This window comes from Anser brachyrhynchus (genome assembly GCF_964034855.1).
Source record: "Anser brachyrhynchus genome assembly, chromosome: 2".
NCBI classification, from domain to species: Eukaryota; Metazoa; Chordata; class Aves; order Anseriformes; family Anatidae; genus Anser; species Anser brachyrhynchus.
Genome location: NC_137695.1, coordinates 125,107,464 through 125,131,794, shown reverse-complemented (window position 1 = coordinate 125,131,794; position 24,331 = coordinate 125,107,464). Strand labels below are relative to the sequence as shown.

The 24,331-nt window shown below is 39.1% G+C and overlaps 1 protein-coding gene across 3 annotated transcripts; it reads left to right on the top strand.

Annotated features, from left to right (window-relative positions):
* The first annotated feature begins 1,079 nt into the window (after positions 1-1,079).
* MYBL1 (MYB proto-oncogene like 1) lies at positions 1,080-23,798 on the top strand. 3 transcript variants are annotated; one of them, XM_080582424.1, is made up of 16 exons: positions 1,080-1,555; positions 4,702-4,804; positions 4,930-5,001; positions 6,572-6,664; positions 7,751-7,971; positions 9,758-9,941; positions 10,163-10,237; positions 11,881-11,982; positions 13,208-13,441; positions 13,736-14,101; positions 14,567-14,709; positions 15,107-15,221; positions 16,940-17,056; positions 17,143-17,247; positions 19,214-19,393; positions 21,195-23,798. In XM_080582424.1, the coding sequence occupies exons 1-16, from the start codon at positions 1,095-1,097 to the stop codon at positions 21,321-21,323; spliced, it is 2,700 nt and encodes an 899-aa protein (XP_080438550.1). In that variant the 5' UTR covers positions 1,080-1,094; the 3' UTR covers positions 21,324-23,798. The 3 variants fall into 3 exon arrangements, with proteins under 3 accessions (XP_080438550.1, XP_080438549.1, XP_080438551.1); XM_080582423.1 differs by having other exon boundaries at positions 11,878-11,982; XM_080582425.1 differs by lacking the exon at positions 19,214-19,393 and having other exon boundaries at positions 11,878-11,982.
* The last annotated feature ends 533 nt before the right edge of the window (positions 23,799-24,331 follow it).

Below are 24,331 nucleotides of genomic sequence, written 5' to 3'. Positions count from 1 at the left end.
TGGTGTGGAGACCGTGCTCCTGCGTGGCAGTGCGTTACGGGGCTGCCAGGGGGCTGCTCCTGCATCCGCACCTTGGTCAATTGCTCAGGACCAGAGGTGAGGCCGTGGGAGCAGGAACCTCACTGTTTCTTCCTCAGGAGCACCCTAAAACCCCGACTAACAGACACGGCCTCCTCATTTTTGCTTGCGCTTGGAAATACATATTTTAAATCTGATTTGTCCCACATGCAACTTTAGGAAGAAGAATAGGGGTGTTTCTGACAGGTCTTGACACGCAGCATTTTATAGGTATTAAAGACCCCAATCTGCAAGGCGTGTGAGACGCGGGCACCCCCAGGGCCTACCAGCCCTCTGGGTATTTTAGCGTTGCAGTTTGGGGTCCAGGTATTTGTCCTCTCAGTAATTGCGTTTCTCTAAGTGGGGATGTGTGCGTTGTGTGTGTCCTTTCATGTGACAGCGCCCCACGCACCATGCATTAGTATTTACAGAGAGTCGCTTTTGGATTCTCACTGCCTTTTGGTTTAGGATGTGTGTGTCTTGAGGTGAGTGCAGCCAGGCAAAGCAGTGAGATCCCCCAACAAACTGGGCATGTAAGTATGTGTGGTAAATGTACAACACCCTGAAAGCCTAATTTTCATGTCAGGGTGGCAGCTGTTTCTCAGGACGTGTGTGAAGGACACTATTTAGTAACAACGATAGCCACTAAATAAGGGACCAGCCCCGCTCCCCGTGAGGGGCGGCGGGCTGTGAGGCGCGGAATGGCGGCCCCACGCAGGTCCCTTCGATAGCTCAGCTGGTAGAGCGGAGGACTGTAGAGGCGCCGCCCGCGGGAATCCTTAGGTCGCTGGTTCGATTCCGGCTCGAAGGAGGCTCGGTTTTGCGCCGCGGGGCTGCCACCGATTTTATTTTATTTTTTTTACTTTCGAAGCCGGTTCTGGTACCGGGGGAGGGTCAGGGGGTGGGGGGGCGAGCCCGCTCCCCGTCACGCCTCGCCCCGCCGCCCCTCCTCCCGCTGCCCGCCCGCGGCTGCCGCGCGGCCCCGCCCCCGCCCCTTCGCGGGCGTCCCGTGCCGCGTGCCGTGGCGGCGGCGGCCAATGGGCGCGCAGTCCGCCTGCGCAGATTCAAACGGCGGCCCGGGAGGGAGCCTGGGCGCGAGATTCGGCGGCACCCGCCCAGCCCGCCGCGAGCGCGGGGCCGCGGCCGGCGCTGACAGGAGCGGGAGGAGGGGCAGGGGGCGGACGGGCCCCGCGCGCTCCGTCCGGGCGGGCCATGGCCGGGGCCGAGGGAGCCGGGCCGGGCCGGGGCTGAGGGCGGCCGGCAGCTCGCCGCGGATGCCGCGGGGCTCGGCGGGGAGGAGGGGGCCGCCGCCGGAGCCCTGCCCCCCCGCCGCCGCCGCCGCCTCCTCCTCGTTCGGCCGCCGGTGCCCGTCTCCGTCGTCCGGGAGGGCGAGCCCGAGCCCGGGCCCCTGCGGGGGCCGGGGGACGCCGCGCCGCGCCCCGCCGCCGTGGCGGCCCCCCCTATGGTGCGCGCCGAGGATGGCGAAGCGGCCGCGCAGGTGAGCGAGCTCCGAGCCCCGGGACCCCGCCAGGTGCCAACGTCTCCTCCCCTCCCCTCCCTCCTCCTCCTCCTCCTCCTCCTCCTTCGCCCCCCATGCCCCCGCAGGTGCCCCCTGCCCGCTGCCCAGGCCGCGGTCCCGCCGGCTCTTCCCTTCCTTCCCCCCTCCTCGCGGTGAGGCCGGGGCCCTTCTCGGTTTGGGGTGTCGCAGTCGGGCCTGAGGTTTCCTGGGAGAGGAGAGGACCTTCTCCTCGGGAGCTCCAGCCCCAGGTGGTCTTGGTGCGGTTTTCCTCTTGCTGACATGAAAATGGGTGTGTCTTTGCGTTCGGAAGGTGGGTCTCGGGGAGCTGTGTTATTGCTCGTTATTCTTGACCTAAATAGCAAATCACCTTCTGGCAAGCGATAAAGAAATGTAAAGGAGGAACGAGAAGGGAGAAGGATGCTCTGTGAGTATTGCTAACGTGTGTTACCTCTGGCACGTGGGCTTTACCGTGGCTACGCTCTCCTAATCTAACTGGGGATGCTTTCAAAGTTACAGACGCCTTCCCTGATGCGAAAACAGTTCCTAAGCTAATACCCGTTTTCTGAAAAACTGCAAGTAAAGCAAGCAAGGAGTGCTTTGGGGTGCTGCTAGCATGAGGAACAAAGCTGCGCTGGGAGGCTTTGCTTGCAGGAGTCAGCTCACGGTGTTTTTGTTGCTCCTAATCTGCGTTCTGTAACGAGATATTTTCATCCGTGCTACTGCAAACAATAGTTTCGTCTTTACAAAGCTTTAGCCTGCGTTATCTATCAGTGCGGGGCGCTTTGATGTCAGAACAGAAAATAAAACTGGCTGTGGATAGCGGGGGAACCTTTGGGTAGAGATCAGTGGCCCCAGAAGAATGCTGTGGCGGGTGATGTTCCCCCAGACAAAATCATCCCAGCTGCAAGTTTACATAAAGGTGCCTTCAAGGTCATGGGCTTAAGCGTGCAGTTAAAAGAAACAAGTCTGGTTCAGCCCCAGATGGAATTAAGTTTAATTTTGTTAAACTGTGCTTGTTTTTTTGCGTTTGGAAGTTGTTTTTTCTGTCAATGGTTCTCACCTCAGAATTACAAAATAAACAAGACTTGCCTCGTGTTTGCCTTTAAAGACAGCTAGCACAGCTCGTGCAGTACTTTATTTATTCTTTCAGATCACTTATTTGGTGAAACTCGGTGCCTGTGTTCCCCTCACGTGGTATTTTAGTCCAGCTCCATAACTGAGCGAAACGTCAAACGAACAACCTAACACCCTTGAAAGTCTCTTCATAAATCGAAATTTTAAGCAGACAGCCCCAGATGTTCCTGTAGGAGTGATTTGTACACCGGCTGTGCCCAGCCCCGCACCGGGCCGGCCCCGGTCCCCACGGAAGGTGCCGGCAGCGGAACCGCAGCACCGGCCCCAACGGCCGCCGGCCGGCTCCTACCGGCGCTCTCGGCATCGCTGCCTTTTGTCTTTTGCTTTTCTTCTTTCTCCTTTTTTTTGTTTATTTTTCTTTTTTTTTAAATCCCCCATCGCTTTTCACGCAACCAAAGACTCGGTTCTTGAATTAGGTTGTTGTGCGGTGGCTGAGCGGGGAGGTCACGTTGACAAAGGGCTTAACTGCCAGGCCAGATTTTTAGGTATAAGTGGATTGTGCGGTTTACTTGGCATAAAACAGGATTATGATACCAAGATATGCTCCTGAAGTTTGTCGAGAGCCTGTGGGAAAGAGACAAAAAAGAGAAAAGGGAAGGAGGGAGAGCTCTTAGTTACCTGCGAGCTTAAATCCTATTTTCTTAAGTCCTAAGCCAGTTAAGGCAAAACTCTTACAATCATTGTTATAAAATAGATTTGCAGCTCTTTTTTTTTTTTTTTGAGAAAAGGGAACAACAATATGGACCTTTAGACAAGCTTACTGCCTTGCATCTTACTGGCTCCACAGAGTTTTAATATGTGTATGTGTTACAAACTATTTTCATTGCATCATGACACTAAGCAGGGAAAATCCTCACGGAAGATGTGGTGTAGGATGTAGGAGCAACGTTAAATACACTGGCTTTGCAAGAGTTTGGCACGCCCTGCCTTGTAGTAATGCTCTCAAGCAAGTAGTGCTCTCCTGAAGCGACCGTGCACTCATGTTAGCTGCGGAGGAGATACTCGCTTCATGTGAAATAACTCATACACGAACGGCTGCTCAGCGTGCTGTGGGGGTGAGATGCACGTTGTGGGAAGTAATTTAGAGCTCTGACACCTAATCAGTTCTCAGGATACCAGCACAGGTTCATTTCATTACCGGGAAGGGATTTATTTACCTTTGGTTGAAAAAAGAAAGTCATCTTCGAGACTGAGAAGAATTAACAAACTTAGTTCTGAACATGAGCTCATGAATTTCGGCTGTCTAACGCGAAGCACTGACTTAGAAGTTTAAGCGATGTTTCCATGAAGCATTTCACCGTGCTTATTGGAAAGGCTTTGTTTGCCAAGGCTGTGAAGTAGGTGTTTCTCCGGTAGGTGGAGTGTGATCTACACGGAGCCACAAGGGCTACCTGGCCTCCTGCCCCTCTGACTCTTACCTTAGAGGGTCAGCACTGCTAGTGCAGTTATTTCTTGCTGCCGTATTCCTGTCTTTGAAGCTGGGAGTTGTCTCTAGTTCCTGTAACACTGAAGCAATGCTTTTATTCAAGGCAGGAGACCATTTAAAATCTCAAGCTGACGCTGAATTGCTTGGCAACCTTGTTGTGTTTGTTGTATGAGTTATGGAGACAGAACATAATTGTATCTTTTCAGTCTAGGAAACCCATTCATTTTATAAGCTTGCTTATTTAAAATAAAGGTTCATAAATATGTTACGAAAAGATGATCTTAATATCTTTTGCTTCAGATTTAAGTCTTGAATTGGAATGACTTATCTGTCTGTGTCCCAGTATATGGCCTAGAAACCGAAGCTAATTCTGTTCCTTTGACATAGTGACTATAAGGCTTCTTCTGGAGGCAGATGTTATGTTCAAGCAAATTCTGTGTGTCATAACAATATATACGGATTGGGGGGAAAAAAAGCTTGGAAAGAAAGTTTAGAAAAAAAAAGTTATTTAGAGTTATTTTAAACTCTACTTTTAACATCTTTGTTCTTCTGTTGTACTCTGCAGTGAAGAAGAAGATGACCTTCAATACGCAGATCATGACTACGAAGTCCCACAGCAAAAAGGTTTGAAGAAGATATGCAACAGGGTGAAATGGACCCGGGATGAGGTAATACTTTATTTTGCTTTAATTTCATTCCTATTCAATATTGTTAGCATGCTGAAATGTGTTATTCTTTAGTATTATATTGAGATAGCACATAGTATTTATTGGCCGAGCTTATGTCTTAACAGGATGAAAGGCTAAAGAAGCTGGTGGAACAAAATGGTACAGATGATTGGGCTTTCATTGCTAGTCATCTACAAGTAAGTTGAATCTTTGCTTCAGTTAAATTCCCTTGTAATATTTATTGATTTTGGTCATATGTCCAGTTTGGAATTGAGGTGAAACAAACCAGAAACACTTAGTACTTAAAAATATATGTCTGTATTTTAAAGGATGATTGTAATTTGGACTTGAAATCTAGCTCAGACATCAGAAAACCTTACTAGCTCTGACTGGGACTTGAATGATGATTTAAAATGACTTTTTTTTTTTTTTTTTAAAAAGCCTTATGTCCACACTTGCTGTTTGTTTTTATTATGTAGTATATTCTGGCTTTCCAGCAGTTAGGAGAGTGGATTGCACCTGAAAGATTGCTTCAAAGCAGCAGGATCAATTTCCTAAACACCTTAGGAAAAGGTGTTTGTATGTTTCTGTTCTGTTTTTTTTTTTGTTGTTGTTACAGTGATGTCAGCTTCCCTAACAAATACAATCTTTCCACCTAATGATATCTTCAGTTGCTGTGAAGGACGTTGGCAGGAGTAGCACTGTGTTACTGATGCTCTTTTGCTAGGAAGACCAACTGGATCTTCAGTTAACAGCAATTAAAGGCATTCAGAAGCTGCCATGTTTTCACAACTATTTCACAAATAAACCCCTCTATTCTCTACAAAAAAGTGAAGATTGCTAGAAGGTGACTCAGGGGAGGAGATGCAGCCTGTGTTCTCCTTCAATTCATTGCTGCTAAACCAGAACTGAAATGACTTTATTGCTTTATCCCATCATACATCTTTGCTTCTCAAAATATGTTGTAATTTCAGAAATGGTAGGTAAAAACACTACAAGGCTACAACTTCCAAATTTTTCTTGCACTGAAAATAGGAACAGGTAGCCTTTATTGAAAGTCTGTCTTTCACAGCTTGTCTTCTCCAGGAAATCATTTATTCTTTTAACAAACTCCAGTGTTTAAACATAGTGTCTACTTGGGATTAACTTGAAGGTACTGTGCTTAACCTAATTTTAGGTGTAACAGTGTTCTGGATGTTTTTGAGGTCTTGCAGACTGCCTCTCATTTAACTTTGTCTTAGCATGGTAGACAAGCTCAGCGAAATGTTGAACTCAGTACTTGCTGTCCAGGAGCTTGCACTGAAGAGAGCAAATTAGCGTATCCCAGTGTCATAAAAGGTTTGCTAGTATGCTGTGTTGGGACAGGCTCTTATCTGTGTATTTTTAGGGATCTGACCAACTGCCCTAGTAGTCCCAAACTTTATTACAGATGCTTTTTAGGAGGTGAAGTGAAAGCTTCTCTTTCATAACTGGGAACAATATTTCAAAAGATCCTTAGTGAAGCTACAGAAAAGCACCATCTGTCCTTAGCAGAAAAAGCAATGTTGTTTAATTAGTGTGTGTTAGCTAAACTTGATATAAATCTCTTTTCCTTAACACTGTAGTAAAGAACTGAGAACACTTGCATTTGAGATATAAAGAACCTATACCTAGAAAAAAGATCTGAATAAGGCTTTTAATTTGAAATAATTTAATAATTCTGGCTAACTAATATTTTAATCTTATGTATTTAAAAGTTTAACCAGCTACACTGGTCTTCTGTTTCAGAATCGTTCAGATTTTCAGTGCCAGCATCGATGGCAGAAGGTACTAAACCCAGAATTGATTAAAGGTCCCTGGACTAAAGAAGAAGATCAGAGGGTAACGAGAACTAATTGATATTGTACTCTTTTACTGTAATAAAATTGACATATGGCTGCTAAGAGTGTCTACCTTTTTCTTAGGTTTCATCCCCACACAATGTCGGATGCATCTTGTGACATAGTGAATTACATTTTATTATATTTTGCTGTATGTGAAGAAAAAAATGCAGCTGCTCTTAAGCAGATGGAGTGTCTGGTCTGCTCGAGTGTTTCATTTCCCTTTGCTCAGCTTGCTAGCTGAACTCTAGCTGACTAAGTAGAGGAGGTCTCTTTATGGCACCGAAGATCAAAGGTCTTATTTACATCCTTTATTTCTTGAACCCATCAGGCTTACAGGAGTTGGGACTGAGGGAAGTTATTTCATGCTCTACTCTTAAAGAAGCTAATAACAGTGTTTTTGATTCCTTCTCCCTGCCTCTGTTGATCTGCCCTGCAAATTTCTGCCTCGTAAACCTGCACTGCACTTTAGGGAGGTATACATTGAGCTTTCACATACAATATTTCAAATCCACTGCTTATTGCCATTGCATAAAGCTTATAAGCTGTTTAAAACCAGCATTTTTCAAATTCTGGTTATGATCTGCCTAATGTATCATTTGACAGTTCTTGTCAGCCTTTTTAAGGAAAGGCTTCTATTGTGTTTAAAAGAGAAAACAAACAAAAAACACAAACAAACACAAAAAAACCAACCTTGTAGAGACTGGATGGATGTTGGAATGGAGGTTCTTATTTCATGTTGATGCTTCTGAAAGAAGTCAAACCAAGCATCTTCACCAGCTGCTTCTTCCAACTTTCCTAATGTCACTTTATGGAATGGATGACTGGAGTCCTGAAACATCCAAATATCTGTTGTCATCAGTATATACTTATATTCTAAACCCAGCAAATGTGGGTTTAATAAACAATTTTTTGAAAAATAATTTTTAAAAAGCCAAGTCACGTTATACCTCTGTAGGCCTACTATCTTATTAAATTGACTATCATAATCCTTTCCTAAAACGTGAGTTCATCTGTGTTCTCAGGTTTTTTTTTTGATTAGGAAAAATTAGGAATTGTTTATAACATGCTTTTATTTGTGTTCCAGGTTATTGAATTAGTTCAGAAGTATGGTCCAAAGCGCTGGTCTCTAATTGCAAAACACCTGAAAGGAAGAATAGGCAAGCAATGCAGAGAGAGATGGCATAACCATCTCAATCCTGAGGTAAAAAAGTCTTCATGGACAGAGGAAGAGGACAGAATAATCTATGAAGCTCACAAGCGTTTGGGAAACCGATGGGCTGAAATAGCAAAACTTCTTCCTGGAAGGTGCTTTTCAACTCTATATTTGTGTTAAATATTGGAATATGGAAAGCAGTCATTTCAAAATTCTTTCCAATGTGATTTCCTAGTCAGAGATCATCTGTTGAAACTTGTTACAAGTTCTCTATCTTGATAAATAATGAAATCCTTATCTTTTTAAGATTTTTGCATTTGGTTATATTCTCCTAAAAAGACAGAAAACCAGAGAAGGTTCTCTAGCACCCTGCAGGTTCCTTCAAAATCCTGTTCACTTATAATACATCTAGTTTAAAAGAGCTGAAAAAGTTCTTGCAGAGCTGAAGAGAGTTCCTGCAGGTAATAGTGGAAGAATGCCTTAACATCCTACGACTTGATATCAAAGTGCCTTCATTAACATACATTTTGGGGTGACTTCCTTTTTTTTTTTCTAATTTTTGTGTGCAACACTTCTTTTTAAACCGGGCACTCAAAAAGGAGACTTTAAGTAACCTTCAAAACTCCAGGCTTAGGAATTGTGTATTGCAAAGTTTGTTGATTACCATGTAGAATCTAACTTAAGAATGAATTGTATGCTTTGTTCTCTTTATCTTTGTTTCAAGTGTGATTGCCAACTTACATGCTTGTAGAAAACAATTTCAGTGTATAAAGAGTTTAATGAAATAAAATTTTAGCCTTGTACTGTTACTAATTCAATGTTAAGCTGACCCTCTGAATTTGGTGTGTATATTCAGGAGGTGACTGCCTAGCATGTTCATAAGGAATGTCAGCTCTCGTTATGATGGAAGAAAGAGTCCTTTGGAATGTGTGTTTAAAAGTTTGAAATTTTGATAAAGTATTGAAGCCATGAATTGCAGGAAATCCTTTGGAGGAATGGGAAGGGAATGGATTGAATCTGAATAGAATTTCAGAGAGGGAAGATGAGATTGTAAAGACAGAGGCATTCCTCACTTAGTAACTTATTAATTGAAAATAAACCCAAGATGAGCCTCTTACCTGTAGGTTAGATCCTAGATGTGGGCAGTGGTGAAGAGTCTAACAGTAGTGGGATGAAAAAGGGGAATACCTCTTGGAGCTGAGCTCTAGTCAAGCATACCTCTCTCTAATGCTAGTAGTAATATTGCTAGCATTTTAGATTGCAGTGCATTCATCCTCTGCTCTTGCCTAGTACTAAAAGCGATTTCACCATGCTTGTCAAACTGTAGGCCTTTTGTTTCCAGGGGAGTGGCAGTAGCTACTGGTCTTTTGCCATCCCTGCTTTCCCCAGACAAAAACAGGGCACCAAGAGTTATTGGGATGTTCTTCCACAAAGCTGCACATGCAGCTTTAGAGCTGGGAATGCATACTGTCATTTTAGGAAAGATGATTTCAAATGGTAAAACGCTGTCCATTGTGTTCTTACCACGCTGCAGGACAGTAGGCTGAGAGCCTTAGCTTGATGTTCTGCAAATTTTTAGCACAGGGTAAATGATCTTGTGATACAGAACACGTTGCTGTTCCAAGTATCTGAGAAAAAAGATTCTCACCCATGATAATAGCCAGAACCAAGGCTTTCTCTTTTCTGCGCCTATCTTCCTGCAGACTTGAAATCCAATAGAAGGAAGTTTTCAAAAGAGCAGCTTTCTAGTAATTCTGTCAAAACAAAACAAAACAAAAAAACAAAACAAAAAAAAACTGATAGAACTTTCAAAGCTACTGGAGCTTTCTGGATTTGTGGCTTCAGATTAACCTGCTTGTAACAAACCCTGTGAACTATGCCATATTTTAAACTTTCTGAGATATGGAAACCAGTTATTGTTGTACACTTTCATTTTAGGACTGATAATTCAATTAAAAATCACTGGAACTCAACAATGCGAAGAAAGGTGGAACAGGAAGGATATTTACAAGATGGTATAAAGTCCGAAAGAGCTAGTTCATCCAAACTTCAGCACAAACCTTGTGTGACTATGGAACACTTGCACACTCAGAATCAATTTTACATACCTGTTCAGACACATGTAAGTTCTAAATTCAGAATAATTAGTGTTTCCCAGTTTCAAATCGTATATTGGGTTTGGAACTAGAAACAAATCTGTAAGAACGAAGATCTGTTAAATATTTTTAAGATGATATGGTAAGTTATGGTTTCTAAACTATAATAGATATTTTGTATACAATAAACTAGAGCTACTTTTATAGCTTTTTTTTAAGGGTATGTAAAATGATTTGTGTCTTCTAGATTCCAGCATACCAGTATGCCTCACCAGAAGGCAGCTGTATAGAACATACTTCTGCTTCTGCCAACTTAGTTCAGGTAAATTGTTGTGTGTTGTAAATGAAGAGACTGTACCATGTATTATGCTGTAAAATGAAGAGTAAACACATAACTTCAAAATGCCTCTAAGTCTTTATCATTCATCTAAATTTATGTGTGTTCCTCTGTAAGTAGATTTTCTGACTTGATCGATAGATAGTTCTAGATAGGAAAAAAGGAGCTGTCTTCATAGATCCCAGTGCTGCTGGGTTTGTTTGTTGTACTCTTTCTCTTTTTTTCCTCCTTAGGAGATCTTTACAAGATGATAGTGAAGGGCACAATACGTTATTTCTTTATGTAGTATGTAAACACAAGAATTGTGCTTATTTCTGACGGAAGTGTGACTTAAAACAGTTATTAGTGAAATATTTAGATAAAAATTACAACCTGTTTGTATTACCTAATTCCTGTGAGATTTAAAGATGGGTTTTTACTACTTTATGTGTGTATTAAATAGAATAATATCTGAAAGATTCCATTCAAATAATTTTAACTAAAAGTTATGGCTGTACTTTTTTGCTCTCAATATGCTTTATTTTTTTCTGACTGATGAGCATTTGTCAATCAGCTGAAAATGCTGTTTTACAGCATTCTAAATACTGAAGCATTGAGAAACTGTAGAGAAAAAAAACAACACCAAAAACATATTGGTTCCCTTTTGCTCACATTTCTTGTTTACTAAGTAATGGATTTGAAATTCCTTGCGTGGTACAGACTAAATGTAGATGTTGGCTTGCAAGATGACTTCCTGGAAGATTTTTTGTGAGTTTGAAATCAGTAAAACAATTTGACATAGAGAAAAATAGACATTTTGTTTGCACTAGGTGTGTTATATTCATTCTGCAGAACTCTGTACCTAACTATAAGTTTTCCTGTGCAGTTCATCTGCTTCATAGTGAATTTTCTTCTCTGATCTCAGTATAAGAATACAAATCCTAACAAAACCTCATATAGCTTCTGACACTTTGGATTGTACTATAATAAAGAGATGTTTAAGATACTTGCTGCTCCTTGAAATCCTCCCTAAACCAGGGAGTATAACTAGTTTTGAAGCTCCCGGCATATATTTTCACTTGCCTGTATTTATAGCAGTATTAGAAAGTTTTAGGGAGGTTTAAAAAACAAAATAAAACGAGAACATGATTAACTTGTTTTCATTTCTGATAGTAGTGGTAGAATGGTTTGTCTGGACATTCCGACAAGAAATGTTGATTTGAAACACTTTCTTACTTTCTTACGTGCTTAGTTGAGGGAAGAACAAATCATTCAAAATTGTAGGAAACACATGAGAACACAAACACATCTATCGAGATGCCAGTACTGTTGCTTCTATGAAAGGAGGAACTGAGTAACTTTTTTAGTTAAAAGGTGCTATAGTATACTTAGCGTTTATAGACCACATTAGAAACCATATTAGCTTGTTTACTACTTTAACACCAGATCCATCTCCTGTTAATTGCTGGAGTTGATTTACTTGCAAGTGACTACTGCATTACAAAATATGACACAGCTGGAACGGCTCTGTTCCAGCTGTGTGAGAGATTGCTGGTAAAAATGTGGCTGAAGTATGATGTAGATCCTTGCTGTGAAGGGGTGACAGAAGTGGAAAATAGTAATGGCTTCTTTCTTCAATTTTTCAGCAGTCATTTATTGATGATGATCCTGATAAAGAAAAGAAAATAAAGGAGCTCGAATTGCTGCTTATGTCAGCAGAGAATGAAATCAGAAGAAAACGAGTATCATCTGTAAGGACTGTAAATTTCTGTAAATATTTTAATATGCTTTACTGAGATTAATCTTTGGTCAGGCGTGTTTGGATTTGTATGGTATTTTTTCATCCGACCTTCTAAAATCAAAGTTATTGTTCAGTTGTAAAACAAACTCTATATGTTAAATTGAAGCAAAATATTTTTAGTGCCGTTTTCTAAACTGAAAACAACAGAAATGTGACCTGCAATTTGACACTTATTCCTAATTTAAGGCCTACGATTTTAATTCTTTTCAAAGGGTAGCAAGTGCTTGTTGATATCACTGCAATTCAGTTTTATAGATCAGCAACGTCAATTAACTGTCCATCAGAGAAAAGTGAAAGATGTATTGGATTTGTCCTGTTTGATTTCAAAAGTTTATCTCTGGTCTTGTGTATTGTATTTTTGTCAAACTTCAGTGTGTGCTTGCAGTACGTATTATCCACATTTGGACATGTCAAATACTATATAAATTTGCACTGTACATAATTTTCATGTGCTTGAGTAGAATGGGAGAAGCTTGCAAATGACAGCCATTTCCTCAGGAACAGAGGGCTGTGAGCAACATCAAACACTTAACCCAGCCTTACTGATTGGTATTTTAGATTACAGGTCAACCTCCAGTTTTTACGTGGTGGAGCTATTTCTGTCATTCTCTTGAAACAGTGTGATGTTCTCCTTATATAGTAGAATCTACTTCGCTTCTAGATTTTCAGTGCAAACCAGAATCTGCTTCTTGAGCACTAAGTGGTATACTAAAATGGGATAACCACTTAGAAGTTAAGCAGGCTGTCAGGGTAGAATCTTCATTAAAAATCTGATCATACTGGAAGTATTTCACATTTTAGGAACAGTTTCTAACCTTAAAACGTACCTTGTACTTTAGTGAAGATGACTTTGTAATATGCAAATATTCAGGAACATGGGAGATTTCATCACAGATGGCTTCCAATACAACCAGTAATTATCTATGTACGAGCATGTATAAAATATGAATGAGGGTTGAGATAAAAATCTGTCAGGATTTGAGAATGTTTAGAATATCAACATAAGGAGAACGCTAACTGCATTAATGTGGACAGGTAATTGGTGTTTGAAAAAGCAAAAGTTAATAGTTTAGCTTAGTCTTTCCACATACTACTTATTTTCTCCCCCACTTAACAATTGACTCTGTTCAACTTCTAAGTTGAGCAAAATTAACATATTTCTTCATACTTTTTAGCAAGCTGGAAATTTACCTACTTGGTCTGGAAGTTTTGTCATGGAAGACTGTGTGTCTAATACACTAAATAGCCTTGGGGAACAAACAAGCGAGTTCTACAGCATGGATGAGACCCAGGGCACATCCGTTCAACAGAATTCACCCACTAAGTATTTGGCAGTGGAAGCGAACGCAGTGTTATCATCTCTACAAACCATTCCTGAATTTGCAGAGACACTAGAGCTTATTGAATCTGTAAGTCTGTATTCGTTCTAATAAAAAGTTTATTTAGGCACATTGAAACTTTAATGGGTATAAAATGTTTCTGTGAATACCTTATTCTGCACTTGCCTGTAGTTTCACCCAGACTGAGTGATTTGTTTTATTGCCTGCTTTAAAGCATTTGGAGTTTTAGCATTGTGTGGAAGGAGTATAATACAGTACATGACTTCTGAAGGTAGAGAGGCAGAGAGCTGTTAGATTGGCGAGTTGTGAAATAATCTCATATAAGCCTGCTAGTATTTGACTGTTTTGTATCTTGCCTCATAGGATCCCGTAGCTTGGAGCGATGTCACCAGTTTTGACCTTTCAGAGGCTGTTGCATCTCCTGTCAAGCCAGCTCCAGTAAAACTAATGCGGATTCAACAAAATGAACGGGCTGCAGAGTGCCAGTTTAACGTTGGTGTTGTGCTCGATGGCAAAAAACACAATGTCAGTGGTGAGGAAGAAGGAATTTGTTCAACAACTCCAAACTTAACAAAATTCAGCACTCCACCTACTATCCTAAGAAAGAAGAAGAGATTGCGTGTTGGGCAATCACCAGTTAATGAACTGAATGATGGCTTATGTAATGATGCCATCAATGTTGCACTAAAGCATACGCCAGTGAAAACACTACCATTTTCTCCATCACAGGTGAGTTTATTTTTAAATACAGCTAAACTAGGAAGTCTGCAGGGTGTGGGTTATAAATTACAATTACTTTCTCCCCTATTAATACATTGCAGCTTAAACAAGTATGTCTAAAAACTTCTTAAAACATGTGTATAAGGGTAGATCTATCAAACAGAATTTTTAAAATAACAGGTTTCCTTTGTTTTGAAAATTAACTTCCATGCTGGGGAGGATTAATGTCTCAGTTCACCCTTTCTCATGCAAATTGTTGTAGATAGAAGCTTATTGTCTATGGCATAAACAAGCAGTAAGAATTTTAACAAGTTTCAATGATAAATACGGCAAACGTTGTGGAGTATAAGCCAAAGCTTATTGGGGCTTATCAGTAAAAGCTCTACTGATATATGCTTATGTATTTTTAGTGCTCAATAACAATGGTGAAGCTTTGTCCTTTAAGTTGACTTAGTTTTTTTCTCTCATGCTTAGTTTTTCAACACTTGCTCTGGAAACGAACAATTTAACCTTGAAAATCCTGCATTCACATCAACACCAATCTGTGGGCAGAAAGTTCTCATTACGACTCCTCTGCACAAGGAAATGACACCAAAAGATCAAAAGGAAAATGTCGGGTAGGGTTATGACATTAAGCATTTGATGGTGTTGCTCAATATACACAAGTTTTTCTAAATGCTGAGAAATTAGTCTACCTGTTTGTATGCTACGAATGAGTTTTAGAAACCCTCACACCTAAATATTTGTGTACTAACATAAACTGGCTTCCTGTTTTTAATTTAACAGGTGGTTAAAATTTTTCCTTTTTTGAAATACAGAACAAAATCCATTTAACATTTTTATATGCCTGGGGCAATATTGTGGCGATTTTAATACTTCTTGATTCATGATGGTGGTATCTATTGTGTGAATTAAGGTATTTTAAAATTGTTTGTTAGATTCATTTTATTACATTACTGTTGATAAAGTAAAATATTAAAATGCATGTGTGAAAACTTATCTATGTTTGAATAGTTTTAGAACTCCCACAATTAGAAGATCTCTGTTGGGTTCAACACCAAGGACACCAACTCCTTTTAAAAATGCTCTGGCTGCTCAGGAAAAAAAGTATGGCCCTCTTAAACTTACGGTATGTGATGACATCATTTATTTTCTTCTTTTTTAAATCGTCCCCTCTTGTTTTTGAGATATCGTGAGCCTCAGCATGATCTTAAAAAGCATTTTCGAACAGCACTAATGTCTCAGTGAATTTCAGCGTTATCCAAGAGAACAACTAGACCATGGATTAAAAAAAAATAGAATGTTTAATATGTTTCAGACTTTCTATGCTGAACAGACCGGTGTCCTTCAGTGTAGTATGAAGGCATTGCCTTTTTGAACAGTATTCAGTACATGCAAACACTTGACCCACAGTAATCTTCTAGGAGTACTGACATAGACTAAAACATTGTTCCTGCATTTGTGAGGTGTTTCAAATTTGTGTAGCCTTGCTAACACTGTACCTCCTACTAGGTGGTAACATCATTGTCTGAGAACTTACTTTTAATACTTCAGCATTCTGGTTTTCAAACAAAATTATAAGTGAGTGAAAGGGGGTGTGTTCTCCAACCGGATAACCCTGTAAGAGCAAACTGGAGAAGATGAATGACTGAATGAGTGACTAATTGCTTATTTTAACCAATGTTCACGTTTAACTTGAAAAAATGCACTGAATGCATCTGAATCTTCTGGGCCATGTAAGAGCTGAGTTGTTTTTTTGGTTTTGGTTCTTCTGTACTGCTAGGTTTGAAACCAGATAATTATCACAGCATGCTAGTATTTTGAACTTTTTTGTATGGAAAGATGTTTAGAAGTGTTATATCCCTCCTAGAGGTTTACTTGAGTGAACTCTAGAATTTTCTTCAACCTAAAAACAACCCCCTAATTTAGGAATTCATGTTTCTTCTGATTCTTCTGGCTGTCACAGAAGACCTTTTTTAGTTGACTATGAATAATGTTACATATTTTTCAATTAATCCGATTTTTGCTCCCTTCTTAGCCTAGCTAAGGTATGCTAATGCATAATAACTTTTGGAATTCAGTAGACATATGCTTTTAAAGTTCTGAAAAAATTCCAGCCAATGTATATTGACTACTTCTTTTTTTGCAAACACAGAAGGTAGCTCAGACTTTGCCACAGGGCTTGGCACCATCTGTGTTACCCTATAGATTCACAGTCTCTCACTATGCAAATGGAGTGGTTTGGCATTTCTGTTTCTGTCCACTGTTAACCTCCTGTTCAAAATCAAATTTTGAGGGCTTAAGGGAATTCTTCTCCTGTTGGTACACAAAGGAGCCATCTGTATGGCTTCTGTGAAATTCTGTACTGTACTTAGGACTATCAATGTCTTATTCAAAGATTTGTGTTAAGATTGATATAAATTCCTTTCCCAACAAGAGCCATACTTTGATAGTACACTTTTTAGTATGTTTTTGTGCATATATACATACATGTCTCTATGTGCTTAGTGTATATAAGGAATTTTTATCCCCTTGTCAGTGGGTAACTCGCTAATAAATGCAAACAAATAGTTCACGTCTTCTTTGATGCTGTCTTGTGTGGTTTTTGTTTTTTTGAGGCACTGTGTACAAGTATATGGTTTATCTGGCTACAAATAATGTGGAGTAGTGTGAATTATAAAATCTGTGTATTCTTGAAATGTTGATCTGTAGCTTATTAACTACAATGGCTTAAATCCTTTATCTGTTATGTTTTGCAAGAGCTTTTATCTGGCAGATGTAGAACATGGTAAAAAATAGAAACTAATAGACTTCCTGTATTTTCTCCTCCAATTTTAATTAACTTAGTCGCAACCACTTGCCTTCTTGGAGGAAGACATTAGGGAAGTTTTGAAAGAGGAAACTGGAACAGATATATTTCTCAAGGAGGAAGATGACTCTGTGTATAAAAGCTGCAAGCAGGAGGTAATTTCACAATAATAATTTCAGATAGGAAATAACTGCTTTTAAATAATATTTTACAATCTTTCTCTGCAAAACATTTCTTGCAGCGCAATTCTTCTAAAAAAGTCAGAAAATCACTGGTCCTAGATCCATGGGAAAAAGAAGAGCTTGGTGCCCAGCTCTTTGCTGAAGATAGTGGTTTGGATGTACAGGTGGGTATTAAACTATTAAAGAGCATCACTGGCAGCAACATTAACATAGAATTGAATATTTTTCACTGTATCATCTAAAAGACTTTGGATTGAGGTTAGAATCATAAATCTATGAAGTGAAAATCACCTTCATGTTGAACTATTACTTTAAGTACTTAAGCAATACTTGAACATTGCTCTTCCATTCATGAATTCTTTCTTTTAGGCCCTCAGGGCAGGGAAGCGGGAAATTTTGACTAGTGAAGTGGCATGGATGCTTAGCAGGCTTGCCATTACAGCAGCATATTTTCCATGCTGGTTAACTAATAAGCTTTAGCATACACAGCACGCTGAAGCTGTCTGTAATTCACCAAGTAGATGGCATTTACCCCTGTGTTTTGCATGCTTGACAATGTGGTAGGCATGATTTGAGGATACGTAATTGCATATTGGGCATATTGTTTTTCTTTTTCCCACTTCACGTAATAGCAGAATACTTTAAGAATTACCAAGTGTGTGGGAGATAAAGTTTGTGGTTTTCCTCTGCCTGAAGGAATTCAAATAACTCTCCCTCAGCAACCAAGAAATCAGGAGTTCAGAGATGGGACTGTCTTGGTCTTTCATTTCTTTAAAAAGTGGCCCGATATTTTTTCCACTTGAGTGACTGAATAAATTAATCTTTAGTCTTGTAGTTTGTGGGAAAGCTTTATTATAATATAGTTCTTAATTAAGCACTTACATGCATTATTTTCTGAAAGAGCAAATGTCTATGAATTGCAATCAGGTGTTAAGTGATGTTCAAGAGGTAGGAGATAAAATGAACAGGTGCTTAAGTCATACCCCTTTCTGTTTCTTGTAGCTGTTTTTCTAAATTCCCTTCTTAAATGCTTCAGACTCCACTACCAGCTTAGGTGTCTATTTTATTGGGTGTTAGGTGCTCTGCCACCTAGTGGAATTTCTGTGCTTCCCCAAGAACACCTCTGGCTTCTTGTATTCCTCACTGCTGCGGCCATTCAAAACGGAAACAAATATTCAGTGGTGCCTTAGTAAAGTCTTGTTATGGCATGCTATATTGTGCATCTCTGATGGTCAGGTTATCAAGCCTAAACCAAGATACACTATGAGTATTTGGTATATTAGAGGCAGTGGATTGGGAGAAATTACTTTTCCTCCATCTCGGTGAGGGATGCTGGTACGACAGGCACATTGTCTCCTATGAAAAGAGACGGAGGTTTAATACCTGATTTAAAAATGAAAAATGTGCTAGTCGTTAAGTGGAAATTGTGTGTCAGTGGGGGAGGTAAGTTAAGAATGAGGTCTAAGGGAGCATATGTAAAGGCAGTTAAACACATTTTAATGGGGTATTTTTGTAAGTGAACAAGTATGCATGCCACAGTTACTCTCTGCCATATACCTTTTTCCATCTTTGCTGTAGTGAAGCTGGATTATTTTCTTCTTCATTTCCACAAATGTTATCAGCATATAAAACTCTTCTGTGGCCAATCCAGTGCTTCAGTTCTTAAAGCAGTTCTTCCCCTGATACTGCTCTTGATATGGGCTTTTTTTTTTTTTTTTTACTCTAGTCTCCTTGTCCTTACTTTCACAAGGGTTGTACTAAACTGAATTACAAGTTTTTTTTCTTTAGAATTATTCTGTAGTTACCACTTGACTTGATAAAGTTTGCTCTTAACAGAATGACATCAGCTGTAGCAAGGCTTTATATGGGAGAGAGAAACTATTTACTCAGTAATGCTGAAACCATGCTAGCAGCTAATCATTTTACTGTGCTCAGTATTGACTGTGAATCCTAGTATAGAGCAGGCTGGTTCGCTTATGCAGTGTTCATCACTTCCTTTCATTTTTTTTCCTAGGGTCTGTCTGATAGTATTTGCTTTGTTTTCATTTTGGCTTCTCTTCAAGCAGTTGAACATTATTTCTATGAAATACTAATTATTATTCATGTTCCCTACCCGCTTTTTTTTAATAGTCAGAAAATGTATATACTACGTCTTTATTAATGATACCATTGTTGGAAATACATGACAACAGATGTAACCTGACATCAGAAAAACAGGATACAAATTCATCAAACAAAGCAAATGCAGTAATTAAGAAGAAACTGAATGCATGTGCTTCAAAAAATGTCAAAATGGAGAAAGCTCTTCAGGTCTGGTTTCAAAGTTTTCTGTTAGTTTGGTTAGCTGGGTAACTATTAAATATTTTTGTTTTGTTTCTGTCTTCTAACATCTAGAACAGTTCTATTCGGTTATCTAGTTTGGGTCGGTGTTTCCATTATCCATATTTCTCATAAGTTGGTTGTATGGTCCTTGAAGTATTTGCTCATACCCAAGTTCATTAAATGTGACCCTGATGCTTCAATAAATGCTCCCTAAGATTTAAATATGTATGCTTGTGGAGGGGTCAGGATAGCAGAGATGTAGAAGATAGGATTGGGTGCTCAAGTCAAGCACTAAGAAAGTTTGCAGCACTGACTTGTTGCAAACTAAACTTCCACAGCACCTACGTTTCTTGAATTTGTCTGGTCCTTGCTTCATAATAACCCCAGTGGGATTCGTTAAGCAGAATTAGTCCGCAGGTTCTGTTTGGTAATTGTTCTCGTAAAGTGCCTGTTCTTGTACAACTCTATATTTTCCATATAACTAAAACTGTTAATTGGTTCGGCTAGTGGAACCTAGTTTGTGTGTGTGCGCTTGTGTCTTGACCACCAGGTTTAGGGATTTGGCACCTGTCCTAATTTGCCCTGTAGAAGTTAATGTGTCTTCTCAGAACGTCTACTTATCTGAATAAATTAAGGGGAAAAAAATAAAAAAATGAAAGGCAAGGCACCTGGAGTCTGATCTTCCATGGTCCACTTAATTGCTCTAACATTCTTCCATGGTCCACTTAATTGCTCTAACAGTGTTTTTAAGCACAGAGCCAACAGTATTTCTTTCTGATACTTCTTAATGAGAAGGAAGAATAAACCTCGTATAGTTGTTCCATAGCTATTCCAAAACAGAATTAAATGCTGTGAATTACAGTAAAGGTGACCACATCTATCTGACTGAGAAGTATGCACTTCTGAATACTTGAAAGGAGGGCTTATTACTGTATTTGCTAATATTCTTATTGAACCATCTTACTCTTTTCCTTCTTTCTCCTCAGGGAAATTCCCTCTCAGTTTACTGGCTCCTCTAAACATGATGCCTTTCTGTGAAATACACAGAAATTCAAATGGCTGATTTTCTCTGTGATTTTTTTTCTCTGTTACGTGTTCCTCTCCCTCCCTCCTGCATGAACTAGAATCTTGCAATCTTCATTATGCTGCAGTCTGCTAGTGTCAGGTCTAATTTAGAACTGCTACGAATCAGCTTGAGGTTCAATAACTCATGTAAATGTGCAGGATTTACTTCATGGAAGAAGCAGGACTAGTGGCTCAATTATTCTTCCATTCATTATTTTTACTCCTAATGCCTTTGCCATTTCTAATATATCCCCAAGACGTCTTACTGTTCTTCCACAGCTGTCAGTTTAGTTCTTTTCAGCTGCCAAACCATTTTGCCTTCCTTGGTGTCACCAGACAGCTGTCAATAATGTGTTTTGCTGCCTGTTCAACTTAGCACGTTTAAAGGGAAAGATATCCAAAAGAAGATGACTTAATTAACTTCTCTTTTATGTTAAAATTGTTGAACTAATCTGTTTTTAAGTGCATTTTTTGGTGTGTGTTATAGCTTAAAAATGTAACACAGATATACTGCTGCTGAGCTGGATGGGGGGGGAAGAAAGAGCTTTGTCACAGGTTTTAGGTATTGTATTGTAGACTCGAATCCTTCTCATTAAAATACAGTATTGCTAGAATTTGATAAGTTATTACTACTCTGGAAGGCTGCATGAGACTTGCTTAATTCTAAGGAAGAAGCATTTTAGTTAAAAGAAGAATCTTTTTAACGGAATTCTCTTTTATGCAGTCAAATTGTGAATGGGAAGCAGTTGTTTATGGAAAAACAGAAGATCAGCTTATCATGACTGAACAAGCAAGAAGATATCTGAGCACGTACACAGCTACCAACAGCACTTCAAGGGCTCTGATTCTGTGATGGTCACTGCAACTGACAACCGTCTCTTTCCATTGAAACTGGTTCAATGTCGAAGGAGATTCCAGCACAATACTTGTGAATTAAGTCTTTACTTTGAGACAGTCTGCTAAGGGAAACCTTAAAGCTTCCTTTCTTCTCTTGACTGACAAAGAACAGACATGAAGCTCTACGAAGGGATAGTACAACCAGTTCTGCAATGCATTTCTTACATATTAAAAAAGTGACACCGTGAAATACTATAAAGAATGGTAAAGAGCATTGCAGTACACATCAACTTACAGTTTTTAAGTCTATTTTTCATATTTATTCTTTTGACTTGCATTGCTTTTTTCTGCTAGTGCATTTTTGATATAGAGTAGGTTTATAGATTGTTAATGGTTTCTGAATGAGCAACATACATGACTGAATGTGCTTTTGCTTATGTAGCATTTTTCTAGTATACAAAGAAACACAATGGGGAGGTGTAAAAAGGAAGGATAGAAAGTTGCACTACTAATTTTTTGGTATGCTGCAAAACAGTGAAATTAACTACAGTGTTAAATATATTTATTTGCGAATGGTACTAGAAGTAGGCAGAGGGGGTGAATTAGGTTTTAGTGTAAAGCATCAGTATTTTCTTCATAAATCTCAAAATGAGATGATTGTTGAATGTATTGTACAGTATGTAGGAACAGGGAAAATTTTGTAAATTGGAAAGGAGTCTTTTTATAATTTATTTTCATTTTAAAGCTTAAATGTAGATATTTATATGTATGCAGGTTGTCTAGAAGTCAACGTTGTTTCCTGTTAAAACAGCTGAAATGAAAAAGGACAAGTTTAACCTTAGAGTATGGTATAGCAGAAGAATTACAAAGGTGAAGTGTACAAATCTATACTGTATGTTACATCTACATAAAGATTGCACTATAACCCTTAAATCATGTTGGTCTACAAAATAGTTACAAGGTATACCTGAAATACAACTACTGTTCCCATACCTTGTTTTAATATATTTAGAAAAGAAGGTTAGGGTCCTGTATGTGACCCAGGAGTACTTTGTCCTGCATAGGAACTAAAAATTAATGCATTTTTAATCTTTTTTATTTTAGAAGAAACTTGGCACCTTGGATCTCAAAACAGTTTTATCTGCACTAAAGTTTGACCATTATATACTTACTAAATGTTTGAACAGCAAAGAACATTCTTTTATTTATGAAAATCTTTGTCCTTATTTAAAGTAATACAGGTCACAACAGTTGCTTTAGTTGCCTATTTTAGGTATTTGCACTTATTTTATGTCTTTTTTTTTTTGAAGGAATGTTTTCATTTGCTTTCGTTGTAGAAATTTTTATGTAGTTAATTTCTAGCAAATTGCAACGGTGTGTTATCAACAAATACTGACAGGTAAATAGGCTTGTACACTGTAGTTTTAGCTATTTATAATTCAAACACTCTTCCTCTCCACTCCCGGGTGTGCTGCTACAGATAGTGGCAGAATCGGCTTGCTGCTATGAGAGATGGAAAGAGCGAGCATCATATGCACTGTATGTAAAATTACAAAAATGATGTCAGGTTCTCTAGTTAACTTTATGAGATCAACCAGTACTATGCAGGGTGTGGAAAGTATTCCTATCATTTCAATATCAAAGATGGTAGAGAATAATTTATTAATGGAGAATTTTAACGTGATGAGTGGCACAAAGAAAGTAAATGGTTATTCAACTTTTTTAAACATCTCAGAGCTTATACAATCCTTATTTTTAGGAGATTTTTTGATATTAAATATTCACCTGGCTATGATAGTAGTAGGCATAAACATTTTTAGCAGTTTTTAATTCAGATCAAAATTTTTAGGGGCGGGGGGGGTGGATCCTATTAGTAATGGGATTGGAAAATACCCATCATGCCAGGATTAACCTCACCTATGAAAGCTGAGAGGAGGCAATTGGAATTCTTGGCAGCACTAGATTCAGATTACCAGAACGGATTTAACAAAAACATTCTATGCTGGAGACTGCATTTAATTCACAAAGGATGAAATAACACCTTGAGAGAGAATGAATATCTGGAATCTGGATGATATATTTCAGTAGAAGTGGTATCACGAAAACTGCCTATGCCAAGTTTAAGCATAGATTTATGATAAGTAGTTTTAATTTGTGTTGGTATTGGTTGGATTGTCTAGTTAACTCCTACTTTGTTGCTTTAGCAAGAAGGTTTTAATCTTTGATATGTCAGGCATCTTTTATTACTTTTTGAATGTTGTGTGCATTTGCATTTCTTTCAGTTTATAAGTAGATTGTACATGCAGCAGCCAAACTTGCATGAAAATTCAATACATATTACTCCATTTTTTTGTTTTAAGGTTTGACATAATGTACAACAAATGGCTTGTTTATCTTTGTTTTTGTTGTACTACAACTTTTCTTTTATGTAAGAGACTCTCACATACAATACAGACCGTATTAATGTCAGAAATAAAGCATCTACATACCAGGTTACCGCATGTCCCTTTTGTTGGAGACCTGAAACCCTTGGTGCTCTTTAAAGCAATATCTCTGTATGCATGTGCATGTGATGCTGCAAGTAACTTAACCTTTTCTGGACTGGGCACAGAGAAAAAGTGATCGTGTGAGTCAGTGGGTTACAGAGCAACACGTGCTTCAACTGAGCCTACGTGTAAGCCTCCTCGTATTTGGTTAAAAACTGTGCTCGTCTTTCAAATTTTTAACACAAATACTTAAATACTTATGTACAGGAGGCAGTTAGCGGGGTAAAGAATGTTGCTAGAGTAAAGCTGTTTTGTGTTCCCGTCATTTATATGGTAGAAATGATATTCTAATAAGTGTGCTTGGATTGCGGGAGTAAAGAGCAAATGTAAGCTGTGCAGCAGGATTTTTTTTTTTAATACCAGCATGCCTTAATCTGAATTAGACTTTGTTTTATCTTGCTAGAGACATGGGCATTCATTGCGTTTCCCAGTTTTGTGACAAAATATAAACATTAAAATAAGATTAAAATAAGATTAA